Source organism: Mytilus californianus, unplaced genomic scaffold (assembly GCF_021869535.1).
Source record: "Mytilus californianus isolate M0D057914Y unplaced genomic scaffold, xbMytCali1.0.p SCAF_7, whole genome shotgun sequence".
In the NCBI taxonomy this organism is placed as follows: Eukaryota; Metazoa; Mollusca; class Bivalvia; order Mytilida; family Mytilidae; genus Mytilus; species Mytilus californianus.
In genome coordinates, this window is record NW_026262723.1 from 1,899,693 (window position 1) to 1,912,522 (window position 12,830).

General features: G+C 34.0%; 1 protein-coding gene across 1 annotated transcript; it reads left to right on the top strand.

Annotated features, from left to right (window-relative positions):
• The first annotated feature begins 302 nt into the window (after positions 1-302).
• Positions 303-11,177, top strand: LOC127709413 (GLIPR1-like protein 1). Its single transcript, XM_052214950.1, has 6 exons — positions 303-608; positions 4,247-4,417; positions 5,554-5,680; positions 7,011-7,120; positions 10,029-10,138; positions 11,014-11,177. Exons 1-6 carry the CDS (start codon positions 408-410, stop codon positions 11,114-11,116), a joined length of 822 nt encoding a protein of 273 aa, XP_052070910.1. The 5' UTR covers positions 303-407; the 3' UTR covers positions 11,117-11,177.
• Positions 11,178-12,830: the final 1,653 nt, after the last annotated feature.

The window sequence follows — 12,830 nt, forward strand, 5'->3', positions numbered from 1 at the left end:
AAAACTAGATCGAAATGATATCATATCAACTTCATCTTTATAATTCCATCATGTTTTCTCCTGGGCAGAAATAAAATGTAACGTTACAGGCGTTAAATGGAACATTATTTTATTTCAAGTCCCATCATGTCTCAACGTAAATTTATGTCATCAGTTTTTCCCGATGGGAATTTTAATGAACCTGAAAATATTTTAAAATTTAGTTCGAATAGTTCATGTTATATGAAAATAATTTTAAAACCATTTAGAGAGAAATATGAAGTATAGATTTGATATGTATCTTATATTTGATGGAATGTTGTTGATTTTATCAATTTTTTGCGCTGTTTCAGTTAGCACCCACGTACTACTGACCAGAGTATAAAATCCGCGCAACACGAAATTAAGTCAGAACTTCTTGTGTCAAAATGTCGCATCTTTTGAAAGCCGTATTCTTGGTCAACTTGTTTTTTCATCTGACAATTGCTCATTCGATTTACGACAATACAAATGACAAGTTGGCTGATATTCTAAGAGTTGTTGGTGATGGTAAAAGTGAATCTGAAACGGAAGAGCCAGAAGAGCCAGAAGAGCTAGCCCTCCGATCGGAACTTTCTCCTCCACAAATAGTAAGTTTCTTTTAACGTTTAGAAATACTATTTACTGTTTGTTAGCTAGGCAAAACAAAAAGATGTTTTTTTGCCTTATGTCATGATATTGAGACCTCTAGCAATTTGTGACTGTTTCCTACCAAATGTGCAAATCCAACTGTCACGTGTTCATTTTGATGCATACACATATGGTATGTACAAGGTAGACATATTAATCTTATTTTGGCCTGATTGAACATCGTAGTAAAAGATTGTTAACATACATGTACCATGCCATTGCATTGGTGTTTAAAATCGAGTATGTGTTGTCGATCAGAGTCGATGTTAGAGCTTGAAGTCCAGTTAGGTTGTCCTGTTAGATCCGAGGTAATATTCGGGTTACCCAGACGACATTTTTATGCTATTTCGACACTGATTGACAGACATAAGGGTCGATCCACGTGAAATCATTCTCAACAGATGAACTCTTCATTACTCGCAGACAGATGACCTCTAGAAACGTTTGGTTTATTTGTGTCGAAGGGTTCCTGTCTCATTGTTGAAGTTTACCCAAAATTTACCGGCAAATGAGTCATGGTCCTCTTTAAAGTGTTGTAAACAAAATATTTATCCTAAATGTCGACAATGTATACTCAACAAATAAAGTTAAGGGCCAGTTTTATTTGAAATAATGCTATAACATTTTTACCAAAGACTACTGTCAAAATTTTTGCGCATTAAAATACGATACATGACAACAATTTTATGATCCACTTAAAAGGGCATTATGTTTTTCGGTCTGTGCGTCCGTCCGTCCGTCCGTTCGTTCGTCTGTCCCGCTTCAGGTTAAAGTTTTTGGTCAAGGTAGTGTAGTTTTTGATGAAGTCGAAGTCCAATCAACTTGAAAGTTAGTACACATGTTCCCTATGATATGATCTTTCTAATTGTAATGCCAAATCATAGTTTTGACCCCAATTTCACGGTCCACTGAACATAGAAAATGATAATGCGAGTGGGACATCCGTGTACTATGGACACATTCTTGTTCTTCAATGATATGTCAACACTACTAGTATCTCAATTCTTAAATTTCAGTTTTCAAGTTTTAAAAAATAATATTTTCCAACACATCCTTAATTCTGACATTTTGACTACCACTGCAAGGAGATTTTGTAGAATATAAAGATGAAATAGCACTTTATACATTTTTTTCGTCCAAAGCGCCTTCATCAGGAGCGCATACATTTGAAAACCTAGGATGTACAATTAACTGAACTCAATAAACGAACAAAATGGACTCAGTACAAATAATCAAATTCGTCTAAGGTCATACTTGCGTAATGGAGCTGGAACCTTAGTTTCTTAATAATAAGTCAATTTATCAACGAAGAATTTAAGAAAAGTATTATATAAATCAAGTCATATATGTCAGTGATGATAACCTCGGGGACTAAATAGTCCACCAGCAGTGGTATAAAAAAAATAACAGAATAATTATAGTTTTTTTTAAATTGGAAAAAAAACGATTTTTGAAAATTAGACAGTCATGTTTTAAATTTGCACATTGTGGGATTGCAATTTTGTGTTTAAACAAGAACAGAAAATTATTTATAAAAGGCCATGGTTAGCGGTGAAGCAACAAGTACAAATTTGCAAGTCCCGCTGGTGGATCGATCCCACAACCTCTCGCGCTAGAGGAAAGCACGGTACCACGTGATAAACGATGTCGTCTGGTGTCATTTAAGTTTTTATTGAACTAGAACACACCTGCGACATTGCGGGTCCGTGACTGTATTAAGGTACCTACGCCTTATTTTAGCCAGGATTTTTAGTATTCGTATTGTCATGTGATAAGGTGCACAGTTTTCTCTGCTTTCATAATATTTCTGTTTGAACCCATTCTGGTTTATTTATTACAGTTCTCATCTGTATATAAAACTATTAAAATTTTAGCACCCCTTCACACTATGTAAACATCCTTGTAAATCTATACTATTAAATGAGAAGACATCATTTTGTGTGTCGCTTCTCTTCCTTCCACAATAAATTAATCATCGTGCCGCTGTCATCCTCGCTTATGATTATTTAGTTTGGGTTATTTTGGGAGGAAAACGAAAATATTGGATATTGTTTCCGTCATCGGACGGACTTTTAAGTCATAGTCAACACTTCCGTTTAGGACTGTTTAAAGTTACACACAATTTTCATAAGTCTAGTTCTTGGGGACAGGACAATTATTTTCGCGTTTATTCTGTATACTATGATCATACATATACTATAAATAAAGTGTATTTGCTATTTACTATCAATTCCAAGTTTACTATCTGATATATTATATAGAGAGTCTCAGATATATATCAGTGACCGCCGTGGATAGTAAACTTGGAATTGATAGAAAATAGCAAATACTCTTTATCTATAGTATATGTATGTTCATAGTATACAGAAAAACGCGAAAATAATCGCAATTAACAGAAGACAAAAAATAACGTACTTTGGAAAAAAGGGGGAGGGCTAAAAAAATTGTCCTGTCCCCAAGTACCTATGACTTTTGATACCTTACCTGAAATTCTCCAGTCATAAAATGTTTTACAAAAATTCATCCTACAACAGTTTACATACTTTCAACCACAATCTAAATGCCCGCGATTTCGCGGGTGTGTTCTAGTATTTGTTAAGTGTTAAACCTATATCCCAAGTGGAAGTGCTCCGATATATAACGGAGGATCATGCATGTACAGAACAGAACTACAACTGGAAACTACATGTGACATATACTGTTGGTATCGGTATCCGATTCGACCCGGTAATATTAAGGTGGTATGGGAGTATAAAATAAAAATGATAGAATTTGTTCATACTTTGACAAAAAGGAGTATATATTGTGATATGTTCAAAAATATAATAAAATGATAGGTCACCGAGCATTTTCTCAAGCTACAGGTTGTGACAAAATGACACATTTTGTATGGATTATACAGGAAAAAACATCATTATGTGTTTAGAAGCTAAACTAAATTATAGAATTGTAAAATAAAATACGAGAAGATAGCTTTTAGAAAATGCTTTGAGAATATCAAAAGAAAACATAGGGTCACCGTACGTTTTTTCCAGCTAAAATATAAAATAGCAAAATTTCATGTAGGTTCCTTCAGAAAATGCACTATTTCAGAGTAACCTCCCCTTAAAATGCAAATTTAAAAACATTAACAATCAATCAAAAATAATCTACACTTGTAAAAATATTAATATTTTTAAGTTAAATAAACATCTTATAAATTTGTTCTTTTAACTGAAAATTCACATTAGTTATCTGCATTCCTGCATCAAATTTTGCTAACTTGATTGAAAATCTGGACCTTAGGTTCTCTGTTATTTAAATACTACCTTAATTATGTGGAAAACATAAAGTCAGGGAATGCTAAAATTTTTAATCAACACCAATGTCCTAAAAAAGTTATATACAAAGTTGAATTCTTGATGTTGGACTTCCTTATCTTAGTAGTATCAGAGATATATAATATTAGTAGTATCAGAGACATATTGTATTATATGTCTCTGGTAGTATAGATACTACTACGCCCCCCTCCCCTTCTACTTCCTCCGCATTGGTTGTACCGGTAACCGTGTGACATGATGCAGAACGGCTTTTGAAATCATTTTTCTTTTTATTTAAGGAAAGAATCTATGATAGTGAAACAACTGATAAACGCCGACTGGTACATAATGGAGCTGCTGTTATAAAGCGAGGTAGTGGTCTTACCGAGGAACAAAAGCAAGAATATGTAGATGCACACAATAACTATCGTTCCGCCGTTGATCCACCATCTGTGAACATGAGAAAAATGGTGAGTTATCTTTCTTTATCGTATAGCTTAATTTATGAGGGTTTTGTTGTGGTTTACATAAAAGAAGTAATGAAATGGAGAAAAATAGGCAAAAAATAAACAAACTGAGAATATTGGAGAGTTGAAAAAGAAAAAAATAACTGTGGAAAAAGAAATAAAACATAGGAGCAATGTCTTGAAACGTTAAGGAATATAGAATTCAAGACCTCAATCCAAATCCGCTTTTATGCATAACAATTCAAAACTATGACAAAATGGTGGTCATGATAGGAACACAGTGCGAACCCTTTTCTTGACTAGGGCTTCGGAGGGTAGGAATACAAAGAAAAGTAAAATCTGACTGTTTTTATAATTTCTTGCAAATATTTAGGGAGCTTATCCCAAAATGACGATATAAAGCCCTAAATCCTAGGTTCCGAAGATTCAATTCCCGTTCTATTTTAGTCATAATTTTCAATGTGTAGCTGAAAAATTCGAATTTTCGCTTAATAAACGATCAGACCTTAGTCTTTTGCCAAAAAAAAATTTGTTACTAAAGATTATAAAGCAATCTAACAAAATGAATATCTGAATCTTCTATTAAAAAATAACATGGATAAATAAAATAAAAAAGAGGTGTTTTTGATCACCTGCTTTTTTTCGAAACTCCACAACAGGATATAAGATGTGTTTACCTTATTTTATCTGGATTTATACTTTTTCAATATCAATTTTCTGTCGTCCAGTTATATTATTTTCAAAACGTGCTTTGTTGTCTCTTTCTTTTTCAATTGTATTTGATACTTGGTATAGGTATTTTCTGTAATCATTTGCTTGTTTTATCTAAGTGTTTGGGGTTTTATTTTTTGTTCCCTTTTTTATTAGTTTATAAAATTGAGAATGGAAATGGGGAATGTTTCAAATAGACAAACAACAACCCAACCAAAGAGCATGAAACAGCACAAGGCCACCAATGGGTCTTCAACACAACGAGAAAATCCCGCAACCGGAGGCGGGCTTCAGCTGGCCCCTAAACAAAAATGTATTGTTTTTGGTTTTCATATGTGTGTCTTTTGTTTTCTGAATTTCTGCTGTATCCTCTTTTCATTTCAAATATCAAATATATGGTGTATGAACTCATTGCATATATATTTTAGAAATGGGATGATGGTTTAGCGGCTATTGCCCAGAGCTGGGCCGAACAGTGTAAATGGTCACACAATGGTGGTCGCTCGAACATCGATGAATTTAATTACGTTGGCGAAAACAAATACATCAATACAGGTATGTAATCTTCTATCAAAATTTGAAGCCATCAAAACTTTTTTTTATTAACACTAAACAAGAAAAAAAAGAATAAGAGATGAATTTGTCAAAATGAAAATTAAAACTTTCATGTTTTATGCCTACTTTATAAGGTACTCTCAAATCCTAAAATGTGAAAGCCAAGGATGTATGAATACTTGAATAAGTGAAGAGCTATATGGCTAAAAGGGACTTAAAAAGAGTAGTCACACTTTGCCTGAGGGGTTGGAATCTTAGTTTCTTAATAATATCTTTATTTGCCAACGGATTATTTATGAAAAACATGCTAGTTCCATGGCACTGACTACTCAGCTGATTATGCCCTCGGGACTAACATGGTAACGACCAGTAAATGAAAATAACAGCGAGTGACTTTTTAAATTTCGTGCATACGATGCGCCTTTTTTTGTGTATAAATTTACCTTCATCAGGAATGCTCCAACACAAAACAAGTGTAAGCAAAAGGTGACATCATAAGATGATAGTAGGACAGAAAGTCAGCAGACAAAAAGTCACGGACAAGAAGTCACAGGACATAAAGTCACGAACAAGAAGTCACAGGACATAAAGTCACGGACAAGAAGTTACAGGACAAAAAGTCACGATTCAGTTTTGGGATTATTTTTCTGTGAATAAAAACACACTTATTTTTAAAAACTTTTTTGTATTTTTCTTGAAATGTAAACGAAATGTATTCTAAAACAATCAATAATGGTAAAATAATTGTTAAGAAAATAATTTGTCAAAGTGGCTTGTTACTTATAAATGGATTCATGGTGTCAAGAAATATATTCTTTGCATGCTTAAAATTTGATAAATCTTCATTTATCAAGGCTTATGAACAATTCCCTAAACAGTAAAATGTATCGATGTAATAAAAAGAAATTATTTCAAAAACTTTCTCATATATATTCAAACAATCATAAACTAATCATTTGTGAATTTTTGTCCTGTGACATTTTGTCCTGTGACTTATTGTCCTGAGTCGATTTGTCCTATCAATTTTGTTACCTAATCATATAATGAGCCATCTGACAAAAAGGGACCAAAATAAAATTGCCTAATTCATCTAAGGTCGACTTTGTCTGAGGGAGTTGAAAACTTATTTTCTTAAGAATAGCTTGACGGAGAATTTTCGAAAAACATGTCAGTACCGGGGCATTGAGACGGGGGGAAAGGAGTGACATTAAGGAAATTTGGTGTTGATAGAAAATCTAAGATAGTTATGGTAAGTTCACGTTAAAGATATATAGGAAATATTTGTCAGTGGACGCAACAATCAATTAAGTTATTTTTCTTTTGCATACAGCTAATAATTATATGATAGCAAGATCAGTGGAATATTGGAATCTGGAGAAAGACAAATACGACTACGATACTCAAAGTTGTAGTGGTGGAATATGCACACACTATACACAGGTACATTGTAATTATAAGTTAAATCAATGGAATATGCACACACACTATAGATCACTATACACTGGTAAATATTAATCAAATTAATGGAACAAGCACACACACTATACACAGGTAATTATAGATTAAATCAATGGAATATGCACACACTATATACACAGTTAATTATAAATTATATCAATGGAATGTACACACACTATACACAGTTAATTATAAATTAAATCGAGGAATATGCGTCCATAATACACAGTTAATCATAAATTAAATTAAATCAATAGAATATGCACACACTATACACAGGTACATTGTAATTATAAGTTAAATCATTGGAATATGCACACACTATACACAGTTAATTATAAATTAAATCGAGGAATATGCGTCCATAATACACAGTTAATTATCAATTAAATCAATAGAATATGCACCCACTATACACAGTTAATTATAAATTAAATCGAGGAAGATGCGTCCATAATACACAGTTCATTATCAATTAAATCAATAGAATATGCACCCACTATACACAGTTAATTATAAATTAAATGAACGCAATCAATGGAATATGCACCCACTATACACAGTTAATTATAAATGAAATCAATGGAATATGCACACACTATATATACACAGTTAATTATAAATTAAACGAATGGAATAAAGTTTCTCAATTCTGTAATAATTAAGAATTTTCTTTTAAAGTTCATGACAAACAATAACTATTTCACAGTCAAAAGATACACATTTAATTCATCATTTGTTACTTATAAAAACGAAAGAAAAAATTTCCCACAATATTACTTTTTAGGAATAAAAGAAGTGGATTTGTTTCTAAAAATATGTAGCAGATCTCACAAAATAGCAAATAAAGTGTTCGTCGATTAAATTGTATTCAAACTTTTTAATAGCCTTTAAAAGAGAGATCCAGTAATATTTTTGACCATACATATTTCATTTTCTATATCACATAACCCAGAATCGCATCTTGTTTAGCGCCCCTAATAGACATTTACAGAAAGTCTCGGTACCGACTGTTGACACCGACTCCGACAGGTAAAATGAAGGGGGTCGACTCAAAATTTAAAAAAAAAGTACTAAATAATTAGCTTTTCAAGGTAAAATTTGCAAATAACAAGATTTTACACAACGATTTATTTAATCAAATAAGGTTTGTCATCTGTTTACAAATCCTGCACAAGTCTCCACAATTTGTCTGAGTTTTTGTCTTGGGTGCCTCCACAAAGTACCCATCACAAGTCTCCACAATTTGTCTGAGTTTTTGTCTTGGGTGCCTCCACAAAGTACCCATCACTTTATAATTTTGTAGGTCACCCATGGCATGTTCGATAAGAATTCTATATTCTGCAATGGTTCTATTAAATTTTCGACTCTTGCGTTTCTGGTGATCAGGTTTTCTGTTGATTTGCTGTCGTGAAAATGGCGTAATTACGGGATGCCGATTTGGATAAATTTTATTCTGGAAAATTAGCGGTGCATCGGCTCCAATCTGTCTCATCATCCTATACTGCTGCGCATCATTTTGGTGGCCTAAAAATCCTCTTTCGACATAGCAAATGCTTCCCTCGTTGTCAACTATCACTTGCGTATGTATGGCGTGGTAGTGACGATGACCGGAAAAAATAAAGTTCTTGCAGCTCAATTTGTGGCCTATATATCTCTACAGAAATGCCGTCGATTGCACCGACGACAGTAGGGAGTTTAGGCCAAATACCCCGTTTTCCTCTCCATCCGTTCACAGCAGGCCACTGCACGAACGACTCCAAGGCTCTTTGAAATATTGGAATGCAGGCATTAATTCATTTCCGTTATTTTAATAAAATTTTCCAGAAAAGGGGACCAGGTCCCTCTGGGCTCCCCTTAATTCTAATCCACATCTGTTGACTCTAACCAATCTTGGCAGAAATTTTCCTGGGTTGCCTTTTTCCTTTTTCAGAATGGCCGCCCCAGCTTTCAATTTGTTGGCACATATTTTCAAGCAATATGGTCAGCACTGATTATATGTTCCCGCTTCTCCCACACCACTTGTTAACTTAGGGAGCTATCTTTTAGTTGTTTATTTTATTTTTTTTTGGGGGGGGGGGGAGGGGGCTTAGAAGAAAACATTCGTCCTACATTTTATTTTCAACAAATATCAAGTCTGACGTTTTTTCTTACTTGTTGTTCCCTTTATTTTCGTATCTGTAAAACTATGGCATTACAGTTGCAGGAAAAAAATCATTCAAAATAACGTATTTGGCTTCATAGACATGTGTATGCGCTTGACGACATATCCGATTGAAATGTGCTGTTACGAAATCTCTGGATTCAAATTTTGATTCTTATTGTCGGTGGAGCGATGGTATGCTCCGTTTATGGACTCCTAATGAATCAAGTGCGCCGCTAAATTAGCTTTTGAGACGACCCCTGTAAGTTTTGCTGTCAGAGTCGGAGTCAACAGTCGGAACCGAGACTTTCCGTAAATCTCTATTAGGAACACAACTAGACTGAATATCGCAACATTGCTTTACTATGATAAAGTCTAATCGGTCCCAGTCCCGTCTGTTTTCATGCCCCCACCGTAGGCGACGGGGCATTATTTTTTTCCCTTGACCTTTCCGTCTTTCCGTCCGTCCCATTTTCGTAGTAAAGCTTATCGTCCTGAACATGCATAAAATATTTGCAACTGGACGTTAAGCAACCAACAGTCAACCAATCTTCTTTTATTATTAGTTATTTTTTGTATAGCTTGTTCGGGCATAGACTGGTACCCGGCCCGGGGAGTGGTATATCAAAGTTAAAGGTTACTCAGAATAATCCTTTTCATATTTCAACATACTAGGATATGATTCATTGTAAGATAAGTTTATGCATTTTTTTACTGTTTAACCTTTTTTAACGATTTTATTTGTAGTTGGTGTGGGCCGACTCTGAATACGTAGGATGTGGTATTCACTATTGTAATTCTTTTAGCGGACTTTCTGGCTGGAGCGGACATTACTATGTTTGTAACTATGGAGAAGGGTAGGTATCTGTCAAACTTAGAAACAATGGTAACATTGTCTGAAGCCCCGACTTTATCGAAGCGACATACTCACTGTTTCGCAATTTAAATGTGTGTTAATAGACTTTTTTCATATTAACGACTTTTGACTCCTGATTATATAATTTTTCAATATGTTTGTTACTCTGTGGTAGTCGGACAAGTAAGAGCAAATAATAGACGTAAATTCAAGTGTACCATCGGCGCAAATTGGGGGAAATAACTGTTTAATGTTTTCTAATCATGCGACAAAATCATCGGAAAAGAGTCAAAAATCAGGAATCCACCAGATCCAGACCCTCATAAAATAGTCATACAAGAAGACATAGGGCAAACCAATTGAAAACAATGCTGTATGATGACCGATTATGAGGGTATGGATCGGGTATCCTTCATTTCTGTATTCTATAATTGTTTTCGCTCATTATTCTTTATCTTTAAAAATAATGGCTATTCTGTATTTACTTGATAATAGTATTCTGGACATTGTTCTTTTCTGAAATCAGTATATTTTTTACCCAATTCTTTAATTTTTGCAGTTATTCTTTATATTTTAGCATCCCATTTATGTCTATTCTTTATTTTTTTGCCCATTATTCTCTATTCTTTATTTTTTTTGCCCATTATTCTCTATTCTGTAAACTCCATCCACACCATCGATTATAAAAAGTAACTTAAAACAATCTTTAAACACTTGAAATCATGGCATCTAATGCATTAACATTGGTCTATGCACATGAAATTCTATTAATTTTAAATTTACACTCAATTGAAATTATGAATTTCAATTTCACATTTATGTTTTGTTTGTTTGTGAATTTGTGCATTATCTGTTTATTTACTTTTTCTCCTACAGGGGAAATTACGCCGGTGTCAAGCCTTATAAGAAACTGGAAACCTGTGCCGCCTGTCCAAATGGTTATGCAACATGTGAAAACAACCTGTGTGTGAAAGATTAGATCCACGACAGAATGGTTTAGAAATTTTATATTGAATAAATAGATATCTTGCATTGAAAAATTGTTTGCATATTGAAAAATTGTTTGCATATTGAAAATTTGTACTCAATAGAATACTATTTTGGTGAAGAAACAGTGGGTTGGAGCATTTTTGTCTAGTTACAAAATTATCAAACACTCAAAAGTTTCCAGGTCGGACATTTTTTTCTAGTTTCACACACACACGTGCGTGAACTTTGCAAGGCATGAAACAGTAAATGTTCATTGCCATGTCCTCAAAACTCCTGGTTCTCATCAAGGAAAATAGATTAGACAATTGTACAACGAATGCCATATAAGCACAAGAGAAATAGAAATTTAAATTCATTATCGATGCAAACAATGTCAACATTTTGTTTTTCTCGTTTGAATTGTTTTACATCTATCATGTTGGGGCCTTTTATAGCTGACTATGCGATATGGGTTTTGCTTATCGTTGAAGGCCGTACGGTGACCTATAGTTGTTAATTTCTGTGTCATTTGGTCTCTTGTGGAGAGTTGTCTCACTGGCAATCATACCACATCTTCTTATTTTTACATTTCACATATGGTGACTTGCCATGGGCAGCAACACGTCGGATGCGGCTAGAGGAACCGAAACTGCTAACTTTACTGGGATTTTGAATGGGGTTGGCCATGTTAGTCTGTTCTCCTCTGTCTTGTACATGTAGTTTTTAATTGCCCCTTAGTATCTTCCTTCACTTTCACCCCTAAACAATCAAAAAACATTCCGACAATACACTTTTCGTCACGAATTTCGCGTACTATGTAGTTTATGTTCAAATGAATCAAATTAGCAATGCTTTGCCGTGACAGTATATCGTTGGCAGTCTTTTAATAACATTACAATTAAGGTCAAGTTACAGTAATCGGGCTATGTCACAGATTTTGGTAACATTTTGCATACACCTTTAGCTCGTTGCTCTATAACTGAAATCGAAAAAATAATGGATTTATCGGCATCTCTTTTATTATTATGAAATATTACTGATCGAATTCTTTCAAAATAGGGAAACATTTGTATAGAAAGCACATGTAATCGGCGAAAAAATTCCTCAAATTTGTCTTAAAATCATCAAATCTCCAATTTCAAATACATAGATTTTCTCACACTATATGTTGTTGATACATGAATTTCCGTTTTAATGATTTGAAATGATGATAATAGGGTCACCGACTTCGTTTTTACGGCATACATCATTCAAAGTGGCGGTCTAGCTGGAAAATACCACAAAACGTCGAAATAAGCGTAACGTCATCGCGTTGTAGGCCGTAAAACGTCGATTTTTTTACGTTTTTTACTACCAACTAAGTAACAGAATGCTTTTAAAATCGATCATAAACGAAGTCGGTGACCATATGATTATCTTATATCATTCAAAGGTAAATTTATATTTCCACAACATATAGTCTTTTTAAGAAAAATCTATGTATTTGAAATTGGAGGTATTAAAATAACTGGCATGACATCAATTCAAAAGAGAAAAAAGAACATGCTAAAATATCAAAAACAGAAAAACGACCAACGACAACAACTGACTTGTAGGCTACCGAATTGGGACAGTCACTCAAAGCATGTGGCGTTCAGGTTTTATCGCTATTTGTTAAAACAAGGATCGCCGTGCCATAGCTGCAGCAATAGGCCGTAGACTCCATTAGCTTGCAAAGTAAGCTA